Source organism: Hyalella azteca, unplaced genomic scaffold (genome assembly GCF_000764305.2).
Source record: "Hyalella azteca isolate HAZT.00-mixed unplaced genomic scaffold, Hazt_2.0.2 contig8859, whole genome shotgun sequence".
Taxonomy (NCBI): domain Eukaryota; kingdom Metazoa; phylum Arthropoda; class Malacostraca; order Amphipoda; family Hyalellidae; genus Hyalella; species Hyalella azteca.
In genome coordinates, this window is record NW_025938942.1 from 400317 (window position 1) to 423088 (window position 22772).

Genomic DNA, 22772 nt, shown 5'->3' on the forward strand with positions numbered 1-22772 from the left:
AGCTGTTGGCAAAGTTCTGCTATGCTCTAGTGCTCCAGGGCTTGATTTCAATTAACGGTCTTTTAAAGAATTTGTTAGTAAAATTATATTCTATATGTTGTCGTTGTCAAGTACGATTTGCTTCTTGTTTTAAAATTTGTTGTTTGATTTATTTCACTGAGAGAGCTTCTGCAGTGGAAGCTTCTATTATTTGAATTATTTCAACTTCTCAAAAAAATTTCAAACCAAAATTGCATAATAATTTGAGTAGAATGTACAGTATAGAATTAAAAAGTGTACAGGGTAGAATAAAAAAAATTGTGTCGCAGTGTAGAATTTAATTTGACGACGACTAACTGTTTATTTGTTATATACGAAACTTATTGTACCTTATGTTTAACTTTCGAATTCGAGCTGGAACTGCAAACTGGCTTTAATGTACGTAATTGAACCTTTGAATGATTTCGTACTGATCGGATTACTCTGCGTCTAATGTATTCCCCAATGGATGTTCGCAAGATTTACGAACTTGAAATCAAGATCTTCGCGCTTTTGATTTACTCAAGACTTTTCCTCACTCCATCTCTTGCCAAACCTTTTTCTTATACAAATTTGTATGCTCCGTCGTGAATATATTCTTTACATTTCATATGAACAAGTTCCTTCACTACACATTACGACTACATGTCCACGATGCAGGTTCCGATTGGTATATGTATTTTACTATTTATTTGATTGTTACTTTACTTGCAGTTTTAGTAATACTGTTTTTTTGGCTACATCATTATGAACTATAAATGAATATTATTCGACTCTCGATATATTCTGCTGTAATTCACTAGCAAGTACTTTTGAGAGCTTTAGCTCCATTTAGTATTGCGGTAGATTTCTGCAGCGAGGTTGCATTCTAACAACATGTCTTCACCTCTACTTAAATCACAGCGTGGCGCTGCTAGTTTACACCAACGAATTATCCATTGTTTCGCAAATGCTAATTATATTGTGGTCCAAATTTTGTCTCATGTGACATTTAATATGTGAAAAAGATGAGTTTCACTAAATAATTATGGTTTCCTTTGAACTTTTACAATTGAACCAAAGGCCATAAAACATCTGAGTTCAAACTCCTGTGCGAGCCGATAATTTTGCTGGGTGTCGAGGGAGTGGACGGAGAGTCCCCGAGGTTGACCATCTGGCCGCGCAGGTCGTAGATGGCCGCGCTTATTTCGTCGCTTCGATCACAAAAACTCTCCGCTGGACATTAGCATCTCTACTTAGCAGCGTTGGCAAGTTTGCTACTTCATCCTATAAGACAAGATGTCCAGGTCCGGAGTCTTTTGAACTGCACTCTTCAGCTCCCAGGGAAACTAAAAACCCGTTTTGTGGACTCGATCTCTGTATAGCCGCCTCATTGTTCGTAGGGAACTATCTGATTGCCCACCTCACAATAATGAGCTCAGCCACTTACTTTAACACCAACCCAACACCTTCCCTTAAAAGATTTCTTTATGCCATGAGCCAATATTATCTCTACCTTGTCAATATCTTGCAGTGTCTACCTGCCAATGAAGTTAAATTAAACAAACTTAATGCTATATCTGGCCTTGAAACTAATGTGTTCGTTTATTATATACATTTTAGGATGAAGCCTCTGATTTTTGCATGATACTTCTTTGTCAAGGTGATGTTTATTTTCTTGATGCATTTCTAAGTATGAGAATTTCAACCTGGCTATTGAGTGAAAGAATCTTTGCTCTCTCTTAAATATAAGGCGACCTGCCAGGAACTAAGTTGTGCTAAAGTCCCGAATAATTTTGAAGAAAAATTCATCATCTTTTTACCTCGACCTATTGTCTAAATATAATAACAAATTTACGCATTCAGTCTGAATTCTTAATTAGGAGCCCACTTTTGTAATGTAATATTCTAATCATGAGCGAAACTAATTATTTTGACAAGAACTAATTATTATTTTATCATCCTCGTTCTTTATTTTAATAGCCTCATGATCTTATATTAATATCATCATTAAACTGGAATCCTACTCATCCTGTAATCTAGTTGAATCAAACACATATTTTTTTGACTAAATAAGTTCGCATTTAACCGGTTTTCGCATGAAAACAGGTTAAGTGAATCTCACCTCATTTTCTACATTTGTATTCCGCTCTAATTGCCAAGGGTTTAGTATGAACACTTATTGTTCACCGAAAAATTAATGCTAACTTACAGCCAAGTTAATTTATATAATTATAAATTTTGGGAATTATTAATATAATAAATAATAATTTATAAAAATCTTTTGTAAATATAATATAATAATAATTATCAACATACAAAATAATTAATATATTATATTAATTATATTAATTATTAAAATAATTAGCATTTCATTTGAAAACAAAGTGATTGTGGCATTTCTGTTCGTCGTTCGACGCGCTCAGCGCAGTATAAAATCCCTCTGTTATTTTCAAATTTGCTTTCTCTCAAACTGAACTGCAGCCGAGATACATGCGTGGTCTTGTTTCTTCGATATAAATCGAGTAGCTGATCCGAACAATAATCTAATTCACGGCCACAGAGGAAGACAAGAAATATTCCAAATTTCTTGTCTTGAGCGTCAGTGCAAGTTTGCCTCGCCTAATTATTACTATACCGATACTGAGGCAACGGAGGCGGTCAACGGCTTTGTTTCGACTCGAAGCTTTCCTAAATCAAGCTCTATTGCCACCCCCTCCTCGGTTCGTTTCTGCCTGCCTTCAAGGTTCACTTGAGTCGTTGTGACGCCGTGCACCTCCAAAAACCTCTATGAACCAACGCAGCCTGGCCCGCTTTTCCAGAGTTCTGTGGAAGTGATCCCAGGCAGCGATCTCTTGCAAGTCCATCTACAATTTTGCCGGATGTTCCGTAATATATTTTTCTGTGTTATATCTTGTTGCAAGAATCCTATTTAGGGCTTCAATCTGGGGGTGAAACTTAAAAAATAAAACATGAGGTATATTTTTTCGATTAAATTATAATAAATGGAAATCAAGATGTTCTCTTTTTTGGATGCTTTCATTAAACTCCTTGCGCGCTTGCCCGTCGCAGGTTTTTTTGATCAATGATTTTTACGTCAAGCTCAATTATATTCCTTTTTTTCATTAGTCGCTGTAGTCTCGCTGTACGAAACATAACTGCCGAGTATCTCTCTCATGGTAATGATAAGTAACAATAAGTGGCTTGTAGTACATCAGCGGCTGCTATAGTTCGGTCAGCCTGCTGCCAATATCAGTGTAGGTCACTTCTTTGGTCATCTCATCTGATAATTTCCGGTCCTGCACTAAGATCGTATGAATATTCTGAAATGGCATCCTCCTGCATTCAGTGTTGTAAGCGGAGCAAGGAACCGTTCGTATGCATCGTTTTTCGGAGCTATTGTAGATGTTTTCTTGTAGTGCGATGTGCGTGGTGAGTGTCGATCTCGCAGATGTCGAACTTCACTCCAGGTGTGACTAACATTCTTACGCTGCGGCTGGTCATGGCTTCTCAGTGCAAGAGGCATGTCTTTTTCTGGGCAGGCGAGCGCCCGAGATGACCCTTCGATGCTCCTATACTAAGACCAAGAATAGCTTGCGCCGCGCACCTCTCGAGCGCTGTCGAGGCAAGCGCCGGCCTTACGAGAGGTGTCGATGTGGACCTAGAATTGTTTGCGGGCTTATCGCAAGACGGGGAAGCACTCGTTTTTCCACTTCAGGCTTCAGGGGCATCGAGAAGGGCGATGAGGAAGCTAATAGTTTGCTAAGTAGATTTTTAGGTTCCTCATCTCTGCTTGTTGCGCGAGGCAAGATACAGCACACATGCTTGTTGAACGAGCAAGCAAAACTACGCTTTGAAAGATTTTCAAATGAGCGTTTTAATTATGCTTTGGTTCCTGATGGTAATTTTAATCATTGCCTATTATGTTCATTTCCGTCTTTCAACCTGATGGTAGTTTATATAATAGCGAAAACCATTTCGTGGTTCAGAAAATTTTTTGCTCTATAAGTTTTTTAATGAAAGAAATTGTAATCGAGTTGCCGTTTAATTAGAAAACTGTCACTTTCCCCTTCTCTCATTCTAGTTCTGACTTATCCTATCTGTTATGGAAGTATATTTTATACGACATTGACAATGAAATACATGCTGTCCCACGAGGACTGCACGTTATTGTGTTATACTGTGCGTTTCAGGCTAAAGTTTTGCTCGAAACTATTTATAGTATCATTCAAACTGGCATAATAACCTGGTATTTCATATGAGCGACGAAGTAAATAATATACGTTTAAAAATTACTTTTTAAAGACAACACTTCTAAAGAATCCAGTGTATCCAATGTTACATATGTACAATAAATTTCTAATTTTATTTTCGGATATTAAAAAAAAAATTTTTCAATTTTTTTAATATATAAATTTTTTTGCGAAATTATTTATTCTGTCAATTTATTCATGCATTGCCTCCGACTTCACACAAGTATGGAAAATTTCTGATTAGTTGGACAGATAAAAAAAAGTGTGTCAAATATCAATTATAAGATTTGTAGCTGACTAAAGTATTTTTTAATTTTTTAATATTAAAAAAATATTTTTTACTAATTAAAATTATTCATTTTATTGATTGATTCATGCATTGTCTCCAACTTTACGCAAGTTTGCAAAATTTCAGATCTATAGGATAAGTAGAAGAGTGTTAAATTTTGATTACAAGATTTGTGGCAGACAAACAAACAACAAGAAGTGAAGTTAAATAGAAGTGTTGTAAATATGAAACAAATTTCATATTAGCGACATCCCTTTACTATAGCATGTGGTAGCATAGATACCATGCATGCGAATGTATGAGGTTCACTTGCACTGCATCGACGTCGGCGCCTCTGATCGAGAAGCTCAGTTCTTGGTGAAGAATCTTTTCTGCCAAGGAAGAATGTCAACAAACAGCGGCCGGCAGTTCTGAAATGTTTTGATAAGCAAAGCAAATTATCCTGGAAAGTATCATATTAAATTTTTTATCGCTATAATGGCCAAATAACCCTGTATTTCATATGCTTAAGTTTTCCATCATAAAGAGAAATGTTGAATGTGAATTGCAAAATTTCATTTTGTTTTCCGTGCTTCGTTTCAGAATAGTTATTCAATTATAGATGACTATGCGAATCCGAGTTATTGCTCTATTACTCGCCAAGCGTGAGTAATAGAGCTATTTTGGTCTCGGTTTAGCATGCTTGAATTGATTATCGTATGCCTTGGTTTCAAATATACCTATTTTGAAATTCAGCCGGACGAACGTACCGCATAATTACTTGCGATTTATTTGAAATTGCAAGCCAATTTCAAAAGGTACTATATAAAAACGAGCGTCACTATGAGACACTTGAATGACGAAAAATATTCATGCACTTCTTAAAAAACTTGGTAGTGCAGGTAATTACAGTGACTCGGGCATGGCCATATAATGCATTTCGAACCAACAACAAATTATTGCACGCACGCTAATGTCTTCGTCCGCGTAAAATATAGTACATTAAAGTTGATATTTATATGAACAACTTTGGCCGTAAAACTGATTGAGTACTCCGTCCTAATTAATGACGCCTGTTAAACATACTTCAATCGTTTTATTCATCGTGTAATTTCTCTTTGACTGTGCGTGTGTTCATTTTCTATGTTAAGTTTTGGATAATTAACTTTTTAGGTTAACCTTTGCCTTCTGACGGTAGCGGTCGAAAACACATTCAGATGCAAGTGGAATTTGTGACGATTATGTTACTGCCGACCAAACGGTAAGCTCATTTTGATTTGTGTTAAATAATTAAGAGAAGAATCATCAAAACGTTCACACAAAAATATTATCACAGTTCTTTAATCTGCATTATCGATTCCATTTCTCACTCAGTTCTATTGTTTGTGAGTTTAATATACTCGCACAATGACTTTTCACTGTTCAAACCATCAATGCACATGTTTTCTAGTACAGAATAGTTACGTCTGGCGGTGTTGTTCACATTTCACTCTTGCGTACGTCTTCTGTACTGAGCATCGGCCCAACGTCGATTGCGGGATGTGCTCTAGACCGGCTGGTGCAGGCGTCCTGCCGTCTAGTCTCTGGCCCGATACATTTTGCTTGCGATCGCGAGTGCGAAAATTTTACGAGGTCCCAGAGAACGCCAGTGAAAGGATGGCTCTACTCAAGATATTCCGTCCAATTTTCGGAACATCATCCATAAAATGCTGGAGAATAGAATGATGGCGTTGGCCGGTGCTGCAGTGAACTGTCGATCGCTTGCCAGAATCTCTACGTCAGATTCTTGGTCGTGGCGCTCACGAGGCTCCGGATGAAGTGAAATTTGCATGCTGTTCCACGCTGCGTGAAACAAGCGAGTTCATACAACGCCTTTCCTCCCTACAAGGACGAGATCTCTTTTCCGCATCCCATACTGTATATGTAGCTATGAAAAATTATAATTAAATTATGGCAGTAATGAATGGGGAGTCCGTTGATGATCCGCAAACTTATCTAGGTCCGAAATTTGCGTTTAATAATATTTTTACGGTTTCTATTCAGTCATGTATATTTTTAACCCTAATGCCGAGATGTGCTCTGTTTATAAATATTATAATATATGGGTAAGCCATATTCTAGTTTATTATTAGTAAAATCTACTTAAGATCTAAGAAAATATTCCAGTGAATTATATACTTAAAATGGGTTCGCAATTATTTCCACAAATTCTTGGTATATTTAGCTTTATCTATTTTTCTACATAGCGTTTTATATTATCCTCTTGCCGCTTCCAATTACGATGACATCTGTGAAGGTTGTTAATGCCGTACTCGCCCAAAGTGTTCTTCATGAAAAAAAAAGCCTTGGCCACGATTGCGCTTCTTCTCCTTTCCCCCCGCCAATTACGAACGATTGTTATCATTTGGAGGCAGCGACGTGGCCGGTCTGAAGTGCGCGACGAGAACGGTCCGCTAGTGACGCTCGTTACCACCGGTTATCTGGGGACACTTCGTGCCCTCATGTACAGAATAACAAGCGCCTGATAACATCAGCAGTGACGTTGCAACCTTGCGCGACTTTTGATGCTTCTGCGGGAGCCGCGGCCGAGCTCTGGTCGCTGCCTGCATGGTCTGATCTCTTGCAAGCTGCAGCTGTGAGGCTTCATGGTTCTTTTGTGGTGCGTTCCCGAGCTTGTGTGCGTTGTATAGCGATTTGGTAGTGGTGTGTCTTCTGCAACATTGCGACGCTTGTTCGCCTTTTAGAACTTTATATAGATTTCGCACCTTTTACAGCGCTTGTACTCAAGTTCAAGAGCGTTGCTGTATTTTTTCTTCATAGTTCTGCTATGCTGCGCCTAGCCGTGCCGCGCATCCTGTGACGCGTATACTTCTGTGGCGCGTATATACTTCTTACTCCAATACTTACCAGACAGATTATTGAATTGCAAGCAATGATAATTTCGAATTGCATTCAAAGCTGGATCAAAACTCGTTATTAGCAGTTTTGGTGGAAAATTCAACTTTCTCAAATGCCACCATTTTATGCTAACGTTTGACGTTTCGCAAATAAATCGAGATCTCATCAATGAGATGACATCCCGATTGACGAATAATTGTCTACGTGATTACTGTAAGCTAACTTAATTACTCATTTTAACTCATGCGTGATCTGAACACCATATTGGCCACATTCATTCTTTTCATTTGTTGGTATAACTTTTCTTCAATTCTTGTTCAATTTCCGAATTACTGCTCATTCCTATATAAGGCGCTGATGAACTTCTGAATCTCTTAACGTCCTCATCTCTTCACAATTGTCGTAAAATTATCCGCACATACAGAGATGAAAAACAGATCGCCATTCTCTGCCAACTTTTCGAGACTAAAAAAATAAATACCGAGTACCAAGTATATAGAACTAAGACGTCGAGTACCATGACAAAAAAGCTGTGTTAGATTATAGGTTATATAGTATAACGTAAACTCCGGGTAACATTCTCACAAGCTGAGTTAATTTTGTGTTCAGTGGAACATAAACTCCGAGTATATACCATTCTCACTACCTGTTTTAATTTTGAGTTTAGTGGAACGTATAATACTTAGAGTGCCATTCTCACAAGTTGTGTTGATTTTTAGGTTAGTACGAGAACGTAAACTCCCAGTATACTATATTATTTCTCACAAGCTGAGTTAATTTTGAGTTCAGTGAAACGTAAAATCCGAGTATACCGTTCTGAAGAGGTGAGTTGTTCACAGTTACAATTTAGCAGATTGTTGGGTTTAATTTTCTATCAACGGTTATCATTTCTTTTCTTGCCGATATGTTGACATTTTTCATTGTTTTGGTTGGGTTAATTGATTTCAGCTGTGTAGTTTCATCGCTGATTTTCTAGCTGGAGGAACTAGTTTCTGTGTAGGCTTTCTCATGTCAAAATGTGATGGCAATGATGTCCCCTCTCATGAGAGTATAGTCATGACGATAAGGTTCTTCTACATGTGAAAATGAGATGATAATAATAATGTTCTTGCCTATGTGAAAATGTGATGAGAATGACTGACTGGTGTGAGCATGCATGTGATGATGTGCTTGCTCATGAGAGAATGTGATGACAAAGATGGGCTCTCTCACGCGAGAATGTCAACTCCTCGAATGCACCCCTGTCTCACCCCGCTTGCATGTGCACCTGTCTCACCCCTTTAATGGTTTACCTTGCAGTTTCGTCCGGAGTATAACTGCTTCTTCCACCAGCCTTCGCTTCTCATGTACACTCGTCTCGCACGCAGTTACGCGTGTCGCATAAATGAACGCCTGCTTCGTCGCATGCATATGTGGATGCATGCATTTCTCATTGATCCACGAACACACATATACACACACACATACTCGTCTGCTGTCCGTCAACCGCCATCTCACGCCTGCCTTGTGTGCGTGTACTGATATCTACGCCGCCGTCGCGATACACTGCCGGCTGGACGACAATCATCTCGAGTATGACGCCAAAGACAAGCGCCCTTCGTGTAGTCATTTCATGCTGCCATGTATTTGTGCTTGATGGCTGTATTTTTTTCCACGTAATTATTCCTAATGAAGGCTATGTTGCCTCCGTGCCTTCATGCCTATTTAGCCTGACATCATCTGAGCGAAGCCAATTTCATTATGAACCTAATCTCAAGACAACGACTCCCTCTTCTCTTGTTATTTTTCATTTCTATCGAACAATCTTCTATTGACGCCGAGTTTTGATCAAATTTACTGAGAGTCATTGTATGATGGTGCTGCTGTTGTTGCTGCTGCAGAGCACGACCTGTACAAGGCGAGCCCTACTGACGCTCGTACGTTGAGGTTGAAGTCGCTCGTTGCAGCTTCGCTAAAGCAATTATTAGAAGCCAAGCGACGAAGGACTATTGGTCCAAATGATGGGGTTGCCCAACTCAACTTGTCATTTGGGGGGCGTGCCTCGGCCCAAAAGGGGAGGAGCTTTCAATGCCGCCGCAGGAGCAACGCTGGTTGTTGCGGGAACATAGCCCCCCTCTCTGCGCCTCTGCCACTCACTCATGTTGCTCTCTGCACCAGCATTACTTTGTGTTGGTGCAGCGGCCTCATGGCTGCACTTTACTTCCCACAACACAGTTTCTCGATGAAGCCATGCTTGCTATACAAAGAACTCCTCAAAATTCTGTCTAACCCTTCGGCTGCGTCATTGTAGCTAACGTTTGTGGTCCCTAATTCGGTGACGAACTCTTATATACTGGGGTTGGGGTACAGGGCAGCGTTTATTATAGTCTATACTCTATATAGATACGATGCTTCAGTCATTTCCAGATATGCAAGCTTGATCATCACAGCGTTATTAATTACTCTATAATGCTGATTTTCGTGTAGTCACAGGTGATATAACGCAGGATATAATTGCAAGCGGCCTGGTTCATGAATCAATAAATTTTGGGTACTCTTTTCTCTCATGCATGGTCACAGTTAAATATGATAACTTAATAATATCACCACTTTTGTAAAAAAATTGTGACTCTAAGTTATAATATACGAGCATATGTAATGCAATCCATGTTCATATCACTTCACTCAACCGTTAAAGGACGATTGCACCAATAAAATTGAATATTGCAATGCATATCGTTAAGTAAATACTTAATGCATTGAATATAACTTTGGATATATGTATATACCAGCCTTGTAGATATGAACAACGGGCATTATATTGCTGTCTTCTTTCTGCTGGTTATTGTTGCAAGCCTTCGGATGAGCGAACTAAATTTTCTCTTTTCTATGTAAGCTTTATTGAAGAGGGAACATTTATTTACGCGTACATTTTTTAACATTTTACGTAAAAAACCCACTTTGTCGCTTGTTCGAAACTGTCCATGGTAACATTGAAATTAGTCCAGTGAATCAATTAATTATTTTTTCACACCTAGTGAAAAATTTTCCTTACTTTAATTGTTAAGATATGTATACAAATTTTTATGAATAAGGCTGAAATCATACATATGAGTTTAATAGTCTCTGTTTGGAGTGTATATTAAAGTATGATGTTCTGATAGATTTAAAGTTGGAATAGTCGATTTCGAGCTGCAGGTTTATGCCAGACTTTGCAGTAAACTAAAAGGAAATAGACAAATTATTGCGATGACCGGATTCTCTATAGAAATGTATAATCCGTTGACAAGATTTCCTGGGTTGATGCGTACAAGAGTTAAGAATTTAGACATGAACTAATATATGTCATGGATGCAGCGACAACCTCGTCTCTATTGAACATGCGTGCTTCCTGGAACAACCCGTCGCCTGTGATGTTTCCTAATTATTGAGGCAGCTCCCTCAACATATTTTGCTCCAGGAAAAACTCGCATGCACGACAAAAATAAAAACTGAAATTTCGTCACTGTCGTATATTGCTTCATTGCTTTATATGTACGCTGACAAAAGGACTGTGTTGCATGACTGCTTAAAAATGCTGACAGTTTAAACATGCTGATTGCTTAAAATATATACTCAGTGTTCATTTATTCAAAAACCATTTCAATTTACATCATAAATTTTCATGTCTTTGATTGATCATGTTGATTGATTAGAGTGATCTAGCTTTTTCGGAAATTTCTCATGAATTACTAACCCTTTCCAATCTTTAAGTGAAAAAATACTTCGCACTATGAAAGTAAATAATTCGGAACGTCCATCTTGTTGGGTACGGTTTTGTTAATAATCGATCGTCAAATATCAAAGCCTTATGAAAGCAGGTGCGTTAAGATGACTTCCATTGAATAGGTCAACCTAGTCGAGCCTCGCACATGTGACTCGTCCAGCATGCAGTAAGTAATTGAAGAGGTTATAATGTGTCAATAATGTTAGCTAATTATCGGGAAGTGAGCCCCGCTCATCGCTTATGCAAAGTGCGGTGTCCATGACGGAGGTGGAAGTTGCCGGCGCCTCCCCGTGATGGACGATGGGGCCTTAATGTGTCTGATTTATGGCGCCACAATGGATGCTTGGTCTCAGGAATAACTTGCATCCATACACTCTGTCTTATGTATGCATCTCTCGTGGTCTTGCTTGTGTCTAGTCAGAACTACCAAGGATATTGGGACCTATTTAGTTTATCTATGTGAAAACTTCGAAAAACCGACGTGTTAGTGAATGAAAATGCTTCCTTTGTGGTGGACACTGTTCATGAGCCTTATTTTCAACCAAGGTGTCAGATATCATCCAAACAACCTCAGCTTTCGATCGACTTCAAGTTTGTTATAAAAGTACTAGTCGTATTAGTTGAATTATGTTGAAAAAAAGTTAGCACGTTTTAATCGGTATACAAATCGCGGAAAATAGCCGATTTTTCACCATAAAAAATATAACGGATAAAGTATCACGTGACTGCACCTCAATTAAAAGGCTGTTCATAACCCGAGAATCCGAATAAGTGAGAATGGATGCATTTGCCACCTGGATCCACCATCAACGATCCCTCTTATACCATAGGCGTTACTATAAGTAAAATTAAATTTGCAAACTCCGTCATAACCTTCTGTGAGTTGCTACGGTCAGCAATTCAGACTTCGTGTGTGAAAGCTGTGCTGAAAGCGCACAGTTAGAATTGAGGCATGGCTTTATTTATGCGTATTTCTTTCAATCAAGATGCTGAGCAGAATACGAATGATGTGAGCCGTCTGTAAAATTTCAACGATCCTATCATAGGCCATAATTTACATCTCTGAAAATGCCGTGCAATTTGGTCTTTAATTTTGCACCATATTTTGCCCCGGTGGGAACCAGTGATGAATTGCTGCCTAATTATGGATCACTCGGTCTTGGAGGCGAGCGAAATAGCACACTTTGGGACGCTGTTGAAAAGGTAGATAGGAATTGCATGCATGCACTCGATCGTCTTGAAAAGTGCAACATTTCTTTTACTCGTGTTGTTGACGACCCATACGTGCGTGTGTGCTTCATCTAGTCATTTTCAGTTGCTCTTAGTTCATGACGGCTGCTTAAACGAATTATAGGGTTTCGTATACTACGGTGAAAGTAAGGAGGTCGCTCTCTTGGTTTGGAGTCTTGCTCAGTAGTTAGAAGAATTACAGACTTGTTTATGTTCAAGTATTTCTAGTTTAACCATACATTTAGGTTACCTTTAACATTTGTAAATTCTTGACGTACAAATGCAGTTTAAATGCGACGTGCAAAATCGTTAAAGAAACAGCTAGCAAGCGGTCCCAGTCAATCAGCCAGACCTCGTCGAGGACATTTTACCCAAAAATTTAAATATTTCGAGTAAAAGAATTCTCTGCAGGACGTGAATAAATAATTACGCTTCATTTAATGTATACAAGAACTCTTTCGGCAATAGGATGCTACGTATATTTTGTCATGTTAATGAAAACAAGAAAAGCAGTGTCTATATGTATGCACCTAACCTGCCATGCTCATTCACATGTATAATTCTGTGAAACTTGCAACATTACGTAACTTTCATTTTGAATTGATGGTTTTTGCTAAATTTGTGCAGAATTAACTACGTTAGTGCAGAGTTGATGTGAGAATTTCGTAGTTATGGAAGTAGGCGTGTGGACTCCAAAGCAAAGCCTTGTTTTAAAATTAAAATCACCGGTGGTTCATTCGGTCTGAAGTTATACTTAGTTACATAGGAGGCAAAGTTTGTTAGTCGAATATATTATTATTCGCTGTCGCAATCGTCCGAATCGTCGACCTCCTCTACACTTAATCCTTTTAGTCTCTGAACGTACGTGTATTTTCTTGCTTAAGAATCAACATTGCCGCGACTTTCCGTGTTTGTATATCCAAGGATAAAGCGTATCAGTGTCAGTCTAATGATGAAAATTATAGGCGAGATCGCGTTGGTTGTCCCTCTATTTACGAGGTCCAGCTCGTCGCAACTGCTCGCTCCCGACGTCCTGTTGGCTTGGCCGTGAACCACGGCTCCTGTGAGATCCTACCCCGACTATACTTAATAATTTGATATATAATATTTGGTGTAGATTTAGGGCAGATCAATTTAGTTATCGATTTATTTAGTAATTGTGGTTGGTACAAAATGTCATCTGTTCCGAAGAATCATTGAAATTGCTGGATTTCTTGACTCAAATTACAAATACTTTATCCTCGAGATAATTGACGCATGAAGTGTTGTATGCTAATCATTAGTTCAAGTGGCTTTTGCAAGATATATTGCATAATGTCTGGAACTTTTATCATTCCTTGCATATTTTCTTGATGTTGGAACAGACTCTTCTCTAAGAAAAACGTCCTTCCGTGCATTTAATTTCGACGTGAAATTGTTGATAATGTTTATTGATGAACTTTGCATACTCCGTTCATTGAACACTTACCTCGCGCTCTCTGCCTCACCCTCGTGACTTCCGCCCTCCGTACCGAGCGCCCAACGTCACTCGTATTAGAAAAAAAAATGATTTGTACTTATTCAGTGAATGCCTGCTGATTAGGTTGAGCTGATTAGGTTGAGCTGATTAGGTTGAGCTGATTAGGGTGAGCTGATTAGGTTGAGCTGATTAGGGTGAGCTGATTAGGGTGAGCTGATTAGGGTGAGCTGATTAGGGTCAGATGATAAGGGTGAGCTGATTAAGTGAGCTGATTAGGGTCAGATGATAAGGGTGAGCTGATTAAGTGAGCTGATTGGGGTGAGCTGATTAAGGAGAGCTGATTAAGGTGGACAGATTCGTGAGTAAAGGCGTCATGCTTCATTAGATTTATTCCCATGCTGTTTGGCTGAACACGTCATCGTCAGTATATAGTCTCAGACTAACGATATATTAAACTTAAACTCCATAAGCAATCGATCAAATGATCAGTATTAATGAAAAAATAACTAACGTAGGTAAGCGAAGGCAAGATTTTTTTCTGACCTTCTTGTTTAAGTTGAGCCGTGTAATGAATGATATGCACGGCGGCACCTGCATGGTACAGTTTACTCAAATGAAACTAATTGCCTTCATCTCATCATTTAGCATGAGAATGAACGAGCATATCATGCGGTAAAAAAGTCAATCCTGCTTTGGTATGTTTAAATGAGATCACCAGTAAAATATGGGCTGTATCAAAATCATTTTCTGTTCCGGACTGAAATACGATCGCAAAAGCGGGCACACCACAACTGATCTCAATTGCAACAACCTCTTCGCAAAAATGTTTCCAAGATTATGTCAAAGTTAGGTAATGGCATAGATATAAAATAGCATGCAATGTTAGAATAAATAGCTATAGCAATGTTAGCATCAACCTCAATACGACCCTTGAGCCCCATCAGCAACATGGGGGACTTTACCCTGGGTGGATGAGCTCTTATAGAGCCCCATCAGCCCCGTCAGCCACATGGGGAACTCCTGTCTCCACGGGTGCGACATAAGAGCCCCATCAGCACCGTCGAAAAAATGGGGGAACTCCTCCCTCCGTGGGTGCCACCCTAGAGCCCCATGAGCTCCGTCAGCAACATATGTAATGTGGGGGTAATCAGTGAGCTGGTTATTCGTGACAGAGTTTGTATGATGTGATGTGCCTTAGTGATTATTTATGATGTATGAGAGTTGACACTATTTTGTGTATTACACTACGAGCATTCAAGAATCGATGGATTGTGATGATGAACATATCATAAGGCAGAGGTTATATCAACAAGAAATTCACATTTTTAACTTTTCGTAGGATTAGCTAGTATGTTATTGCGTCTATATAAATAAGTTTTCTTGTAAATTATTGAATTTTCACTTACATAAAGGGTTTACTGCTTTTAAACGGTATCATACTGAGACTGCGGTTGGTATAACATCGGAAGCTCTGACATTATCTTACTGTCAAGGACTCAATGTTATCAGAAGTCATGATATTGCGACACGACCTAACTAAATTGGATGTGTGGGAAATTGTATAACTTATCATTTCATACCATATTGCTGGCATTTGGGTCTAATAAACACGAATGGTTGCATTAATACCGATCATTGAAATCTGGATGAATCGACTTTGAAATTTCGAATAATCTGAAGTAATTACGTTTACACCTTTTCGCTTGATAACTAAAGTTACAAAGCGGCTGTATAATATAGTCTCTTGATGTGCTAGATGGAATGTCTGTTTTATGCCTATATTTGTTTGTATTATCCATTTGCGATCTCTCTCTCCAATTTTAGCGGCGGTATTTTCCTCCACGTAGTATATGGTAGAGAACACAAATTTAACTGTCGAATCTCGATAACAAAAAGATAACCCTAACTGTGCTACGGGAACTTTGCGCGCGCACCTCTAGCTATATATTGCTTTCTCAGAAGTTCAGAACCTACTGCATGATAAATTGTAATTTGGGATAACGGGCTATGGGTGTTTTGGAAATATAAGGAACAAGTATTATCTTCTTTTAACGTAAAATGAAGTAACAGGAAAATCCATTGTGTAGTTCGATGAAGATGTGAAATGAAAACCATTCCGTGTGTTTTTGAAGTCCCGACAACCCGCAACATATTGCGGCTCCTATAGATATAATTTGATGATAGACGCAGAGAACAGAAGAAGCGAAATGTTTATGACTTTGAGGCTCATCTCGAATCGAAGTTACGATTGTTTACTCTCATTGTCTCTAACTTTCATCTACTCTCTTTCCACGTACACAACTCTTTCCTCTCCCAACGTACATGCCAGGGAGACGATATCTAGAGACTTATCGCTGTTTCATTGAGGAAATTGTATCGAGCTACATCTCGCCGTCAAAATTGTGAGAATCGAATCTTGCGGTTTTAGAGCGTATCCTGAATCGCAGACTGGATTCGTGTTTATTTCGGAAAAATTATATTTAATAACAGAGCAATCATTCTCGATGTGTACCCGACTTCCGCACTCATGGCCCACCTTTTTTTGCAATTGAGTTCGAAGTTTGAACACATTTTCCGTGAACGAAACGTCTTCTGATACCAACACATTTAGTCCTTCGTTTACCGTCACCTGATACCGCCTGATTTTGTCCTTCGTTTACCGTCACCGGATACCGCCTGATTTTGTCCTTAGTTTACCGTCACCTTATATATACCACCTGATTTTGTCCTTCGTTTACCGTCACCTGATACCGCCTGATTTTGTCCTTCGTTTACCGTCACCTGATACCGCCTGATTTTGTCCTTCGTTTACCGTCACCTGATACCGCCTGATTTTGTCCTTCGTTTATCGTCACCTGATACCGCCTGATTTTGTCCTTTACTTACCTGATACTTCCTTTTTGTCCAGTTCAAAATTAAAATAAAATTAAATTTGGCATGAAAGTTTATTTTCCGTGCAAAGAACAACACCCTGTTTGTCATCAAACGGAACCTTCATCACTGCAACGGCCATTTTTCGTACTCAGTGGGAGACCGAAGTTGCCAGTTGCGATGCTATCGATCTTTTACGGAAGAGGCCAATGTGACTTCAAGCGTAGGTTATCATCTATCTAGACAATCGGGCAGCTTTGCTTGGGAATACGTTTGCTCGGAAGCTCATGTACGGGACAGGAGCGTCAGAACGAGCGCACGTCGAGTCAGGAGAAGGAGGGGGGCGAGTGCAAAAGAGAGAGACACACGAGTGTCGGCGACTCAGTAGGAGCCGGTGATCCCGCACACTCTCCTCGCTACTTCATTGTCAAGCTCTTGCACTACACACACCGTCCCGCGGGGTCACAGCAGGGTGCCTGCCATCCCTCCACACCCCCTTCCCTCGCTCTCATAAGTCCCCTTCCAACTCCTCCACGTTCCTTTCACCTGCTCCCCACCCCACTTCCATTACCACCGGTTTGACTCTTGGACGATCTCTGTTGACGCTTCGACCATCCGTCCTCTTCCTGGCCAGAGCAACGGCAGCTCCGTCTAGCTGCCTGCCGCTCCTGCTTCTGTCACATCAAAGTTTAACTCCCATGCAACTGCGCTCTTAGACATTGTCAACGAATTTGCATTCAAGAAATTTCAAATATTTATTTTCCTAACATATTCTCTGATGAGAACTCTAACGTCGTCAAATCTTACTTATCATGGTCACAAATCAAGATCACAGGCCACTTCATTTGAGTCAACTGAAATGGGTAAATAAATCGGAGTTCAATTAGCTCGGCGTTCTTAAGTATGAATTCTCAGCGCTAGTTTTCCGAGAATAATTACTCCAAATGTTCCTAGTTTCTTTTCATAACACCTCAAAGTTGGACATTGTATATATTAAAAGTTTCAATTGAAGCTTTAAAACTTAGTCGTGTCCTGTCAGGGTTTTTCCCCCTGTAATTTTAATCCTACTATTAGTTTTCAATTCGGTGTGCAAATGAGTTTTTCATTTATATTTTTACTTTCCCCCGGAGCGCCTCATGAATAAATGCAGCAGCGACGAGGTAGTTCTTTATGAAACAAATGAATCCTTGGTACGTTTAGCGTTCACAAAGATGGCAAGTTCCACGAGGATTAGTCTTGGCAAACATCATAAAAGTGCAGGCTTTGGAAAAGGTCGCAAAGCAATCTCATAAGAGACACTTTAATGGCTCCTCAGCATGGGAATTCGATGTACCTTCACGAGCCGCACTTGTATTCTCGCTTGCCTGCGAGTGGGATTCTCGTACTATTTCGTTCCTGTTTATATGTACGTTAATTCAACGTAACATTGAGAATGAAATGTAACCTTTGTCGATGCTGCGTGGAGATCACTATCATTGAACTTTTTCAAGAGGGTAAATTGGAAACCCTTCGTGTGCCCTGTAATTGGAAACCCTTCGTGTACTCTGTAATTGGAAACCCTTCGTGTACCCTGTAATTGGAAACCCTTCGTGTACCCTGTAATTGGAAACCCTTCATTTACCCTGTAATTGGAAACCCTTTATTTACCCTGTAATTGGAAACCCTTCATTTACCCTGTAGTCTTGCCTCATTTGTAGACGAGTGCTTTTAAGCTGCGATGGGCTGAATGAGCAATACAATCTACTGCTGGAAGCAATAACCGCTTTCAGAAGTTAATTATCATGTAAATGCAGCAATTAATTCGTAGCATTGCATATCAAATTCCTATTAATTTGAAATTAAGATGGGAAAAACAACATCATTAAACGCATTTATACAAATTGTGCATCTCTCTTCGTGTGAGCATCTCTAGGCATCTGGCTCAAGTTCAGTCCGTGAATTAACGCTTTTATTGTTTTCATTCCTTTATATTAATGATGGGCACGAGGAATCACATTGATCTCTGGAATATTGAGAACATCGCGTGAACGAGACTGGGACTGATATCTTTTTCTGTGGTAGGTACTTATTTTGGCCTTCAAGATAATTCTTTAAAGACTATTCTATCAGTTATGTAGCATCCAATACTATATTATATCGCCCTGTAATTCGTTTAACATGTGTCGAAAATTCGGAGAAAATTTATTTCCTGATTTGTGATAATTCTGTTTGTTTATAAAATGAACTTTACATGCCATTTCTACTTTTCGTTTCAATTTAATGTAAAATGAAATGTTTTTACATTTTAACTCTGAAACTAGAGCCCTGTCATTGTTTATGCATGCGTGAATACAGCACTATTCGTTTTTCGACCATCTTGTCTAAATACTAAAATATGTATAAAATTAAAGTGAAGTCTTGCTTAATTTTATCATTCAATTGTGACGCTCACGACCGCAAGCACCGAGAATTCGGTGTCCATTGCTCCAATACGCTCCATCAAACATCGAACTGCCAACATAGCCACATGTAAATGCCACATCGCAACATGCTACTATATAACTTGCCACTAACGTACTACTGAACGACCCGCCAACGTATAGCAACATGCCATAACACCATTTACAACCAACATTCCACTTTAAGCCAAGCCACCAACATATCACTATATCACTTACGTACAACCAACATCCAACATGCGACTGAACCACATGCCACTAACGTAGCAACATATCACTGGACAACCAACATAACCACTATCGATCTCGATGACATGGAGCATTTCAAGTTTTACTTTTACGTGTAGTACATAACCTAGGACCCTTGCTATACAAGGAATGATCGTTACACTTCCCTAAGACCTGTTTAAATCTGAGAATATCATATATAACAGAGTAGTATTTGTCTCTAGAAGTTTTCATGTAATGTAAAATTACTGAAAACGGCTAATTATTCACGAAGATCTACGTACTGCTTTATCGTTCGGTAATTTAAACATTATTTTTGTAATCTTTCAGGTGTCTGCTGAAGATCCGGACTGCGGCGTCAACGCAGACGTCAACTACACAATAGGCGAAGGCTTCAGGCGCTTTCGGGAGTTCGAGATCAGACCTGTGAGCGGCGACATATGCATCTCTGGGCGCCTGGATCACGAGACGCGCTCTGTGTACGAGTTCCCCGTGGTGGCCACAGACCGAGGTGACGTGTTCGTTCTGCATTTATCGTATCAAATATATCGCTTCTGGGAGCCCTAGTATATTCCTTTTATATTCTTTGTTGATAATGTCGATAGAGAATTTAAAAAATAGAATCTTAGGTTTGCTTCAAAACAGAACTTCTCCTAGGCTACCAGATAAAAAATACTAGTGAGAGATTTACATTTTATTAATAGTGACTATCTATGTATTAATTTAATAGTTTGAAACGCCGTTAATTTGTTTCAGGAAAAGCGTCGATTACTGAAACGTTTAAATTCCATATCATATTGTATTTCAATCCCAAAAAATTGGTCAGAATACGCAAAATCGAACAGCAGAATCTGAACACATCATATATATGTCATATATACTCTCGCAATGTAGCAGCAGACTAACGTCAACTATCAGCGGATGTGCGGTACAGCGGCGTTTGCTTACAAAAGTCACGTCGGCTTCCTAATATTTCGTCGACTTATGAGCCTCAATATTAACAAAATTGTTCGTCAAATTTATAGTGTGTCGTATTCCAATTCGGTCGACTTCCGCGGAGCCAATTTTGCTGGGTAAAGTTTAAGGCGCTGCATGCGTCTTTTGTGATCTGTTGACGTACAATTAAACGCATCTACCATGGGCCGTTGAAACCGAACCCATATCTGTTTGATTGATGCGGCCTTTTCAGTTTGTTGGTTGAACGAGAAGAAAATAGCTCGCTCCTGTTCAATGCATTATTGTGGTCTTGTTTCCTAATGAACATCATTGGTTCCTAATGAACATTGTTCGAAATCGATAAGTCAAGATATGATTCTTGTGAAAAATTGAGAAAAATATTACAGCTAACACTAATGATCACCCCAATAGTTAGGTTAGAAGCAACCCGGCGAATTGCGTGCTCACGAGAGTACTACAAGAATATACGATTATCAACCTCGTAGAGAAAATACAACAGTGTGGTTAACAGCTAGGCATTGGTGCCGCTCACGTAAAGTCTCTCATGAAATACAAAAATTGTTCTGCCCATTCCGCTATGAATTTACCAATCTAAATCTACAAGTTTATTGCATCTTCACGAAAAATAATCATCCTGATTTTCTTACAGCCTTTTTTTCGGATGATAGATGGCGTGCGCGTCGTCTCGTGTACTTGATCATGCAGCTACAGGCGTCAATGAACATTGGCTATATACGCATATATCATTCCTCCTATAACATGCAGGAAAATAATGTTTACAAATATTCAAGAGTACAAACTCAATAGATGAGTTGTCAACCATCATTACATTCAGTCTATATCATCGAAGCAACTTACTATCATTCAATGGTAGATGTAATAGTAAATAAGGCCAGACCTGAAAAGTTGGCCTAGGGACACATTTTTAATATCATATATTTTGATTTCATGATGGAATTTGGAAACAAGCTAAATTGAAAACAAAAATTCACTCCTCAATATTCCGCTTTCAAAATGTTTACGAAATTCAAGACTTTCATCATCTATTGAAATAATTGTTTTCCTCGTGACAAACGACCCTGTACTTTTCAAATTAGTCATACTCGGCTGCGCGACCTCAATCAATGCACGTATATTTGGTCACTGACTGCATTCCGATTAATTTTGAAACGGTGAAGTATTATAGCGTCAGGTTTATGATGCGGTAAAACCGATATACATAGACGAAAAAAGAAATTATTCTAGACCGACGGTTCGAGAATGTTTATTGCATGTGATGCGATGCACTAACATAAGAGGGATATTTTGTCCTTATAACAAGCGCGACGTACGCAGCAATGGCCTCACTAAATGAAAGCATTTCCCTTCCGAAAAGTTCCACACTTCTTGGTAACTAAACGTGGCTGCTCTTAATTTGTCAAGGAATGCATTCAGAGAAAAAATAAAAGTCAAATTCAATCTTATAATACAACAAAATAATAATTTTACGATATCAGGGGGACATCTCCCGAGAAAATGACAAAGTGCTGTGCCCCAATGTTGTTCAAATACGCATCTCGCATCGCCATACAAGTACGTATTGTTGTACAAATAAGCCATCAACGGTAGTCATCTGGTAAAAATTATACCTAATGAACGTTCAACACGATTGTGTCAAACATCATTGTGTGATCGTTCTAGATGAATTTATGGCAATCTAATTTGTATATGACTGTTTAAGTTTTTTTATTGATGTTTTTAGGAAAAAGACATTATCTCTACGCCGCATTTTGATCAACGATATTTCGAGACTGTTCAATTTTTTGAAGCATTGTTGCCATTAGCCGCAGCAGGAAACGTTCTCGTATTTACACTATCATTCAAAGGACTCAAGTCATTTATCCGTAGCACACAACATGCACTTGTGTACATGCATCAGTCATGACGTGCACATGTATGTACACGCAATCATTGTAAACATCCACTCATCCAAACCATCGTTCTGAATGGAAATGTGGGCAAACTATTAATGAAACATGCAACTGTGCAAACAGTCATTCAAAACATGCAAAGGTAAACAGTAATTCAAAACATTTGTTTTACTGTTGCAAAAGTTCATTCGCTATGGAAACGAATGAAATTTTTAGACAAAACCAGTTGTTTTTTAGGCGTCAATATATGTCTGGTTTGATTTTGACAGGCATCGTTCAGTAAAGTGTAATTGCACTAAACAAGCCTAGTTCGCAATGTTTGACTTACATCTTTATCGCAGTAATTATGAAGAAGTAACAGCGATGTCGTTATCCGTTCAAAAGTAGCGTCGACTTCTGAAGTGGTCGACTTCCGATGCAACTCTTTCTTAGGTGCAAAAAATATCACGTAAAATTTGCAAAATTCACAGCTGAGCCTAAAAGCGTTCTTATAAACACTCAATAGTGCAGCAGACTAA

General features: G+C 39.0%; 1 protein-coding gene across 1 annotated transcript in view; it reads left to right on the forward strand.

The window, feature by feature from the left end:
* The window catches only part of LOC108664783 (protein dachsous), a 142214-nt gene that overhangs the window by 97396 nt on the left and 22046 nt on the right, over positions 1–22772 (forward strand). The window contains exon 3 of the mRNA XM_047881798.1: positions 19718–19898. Within this exon, the coding sequence (XP_047737754.1) occupies positions 19718–19898 (181 nt within the window). The remainder of the gene's footprint in view (positions 1–19717; positions 19899–22772) is intronic.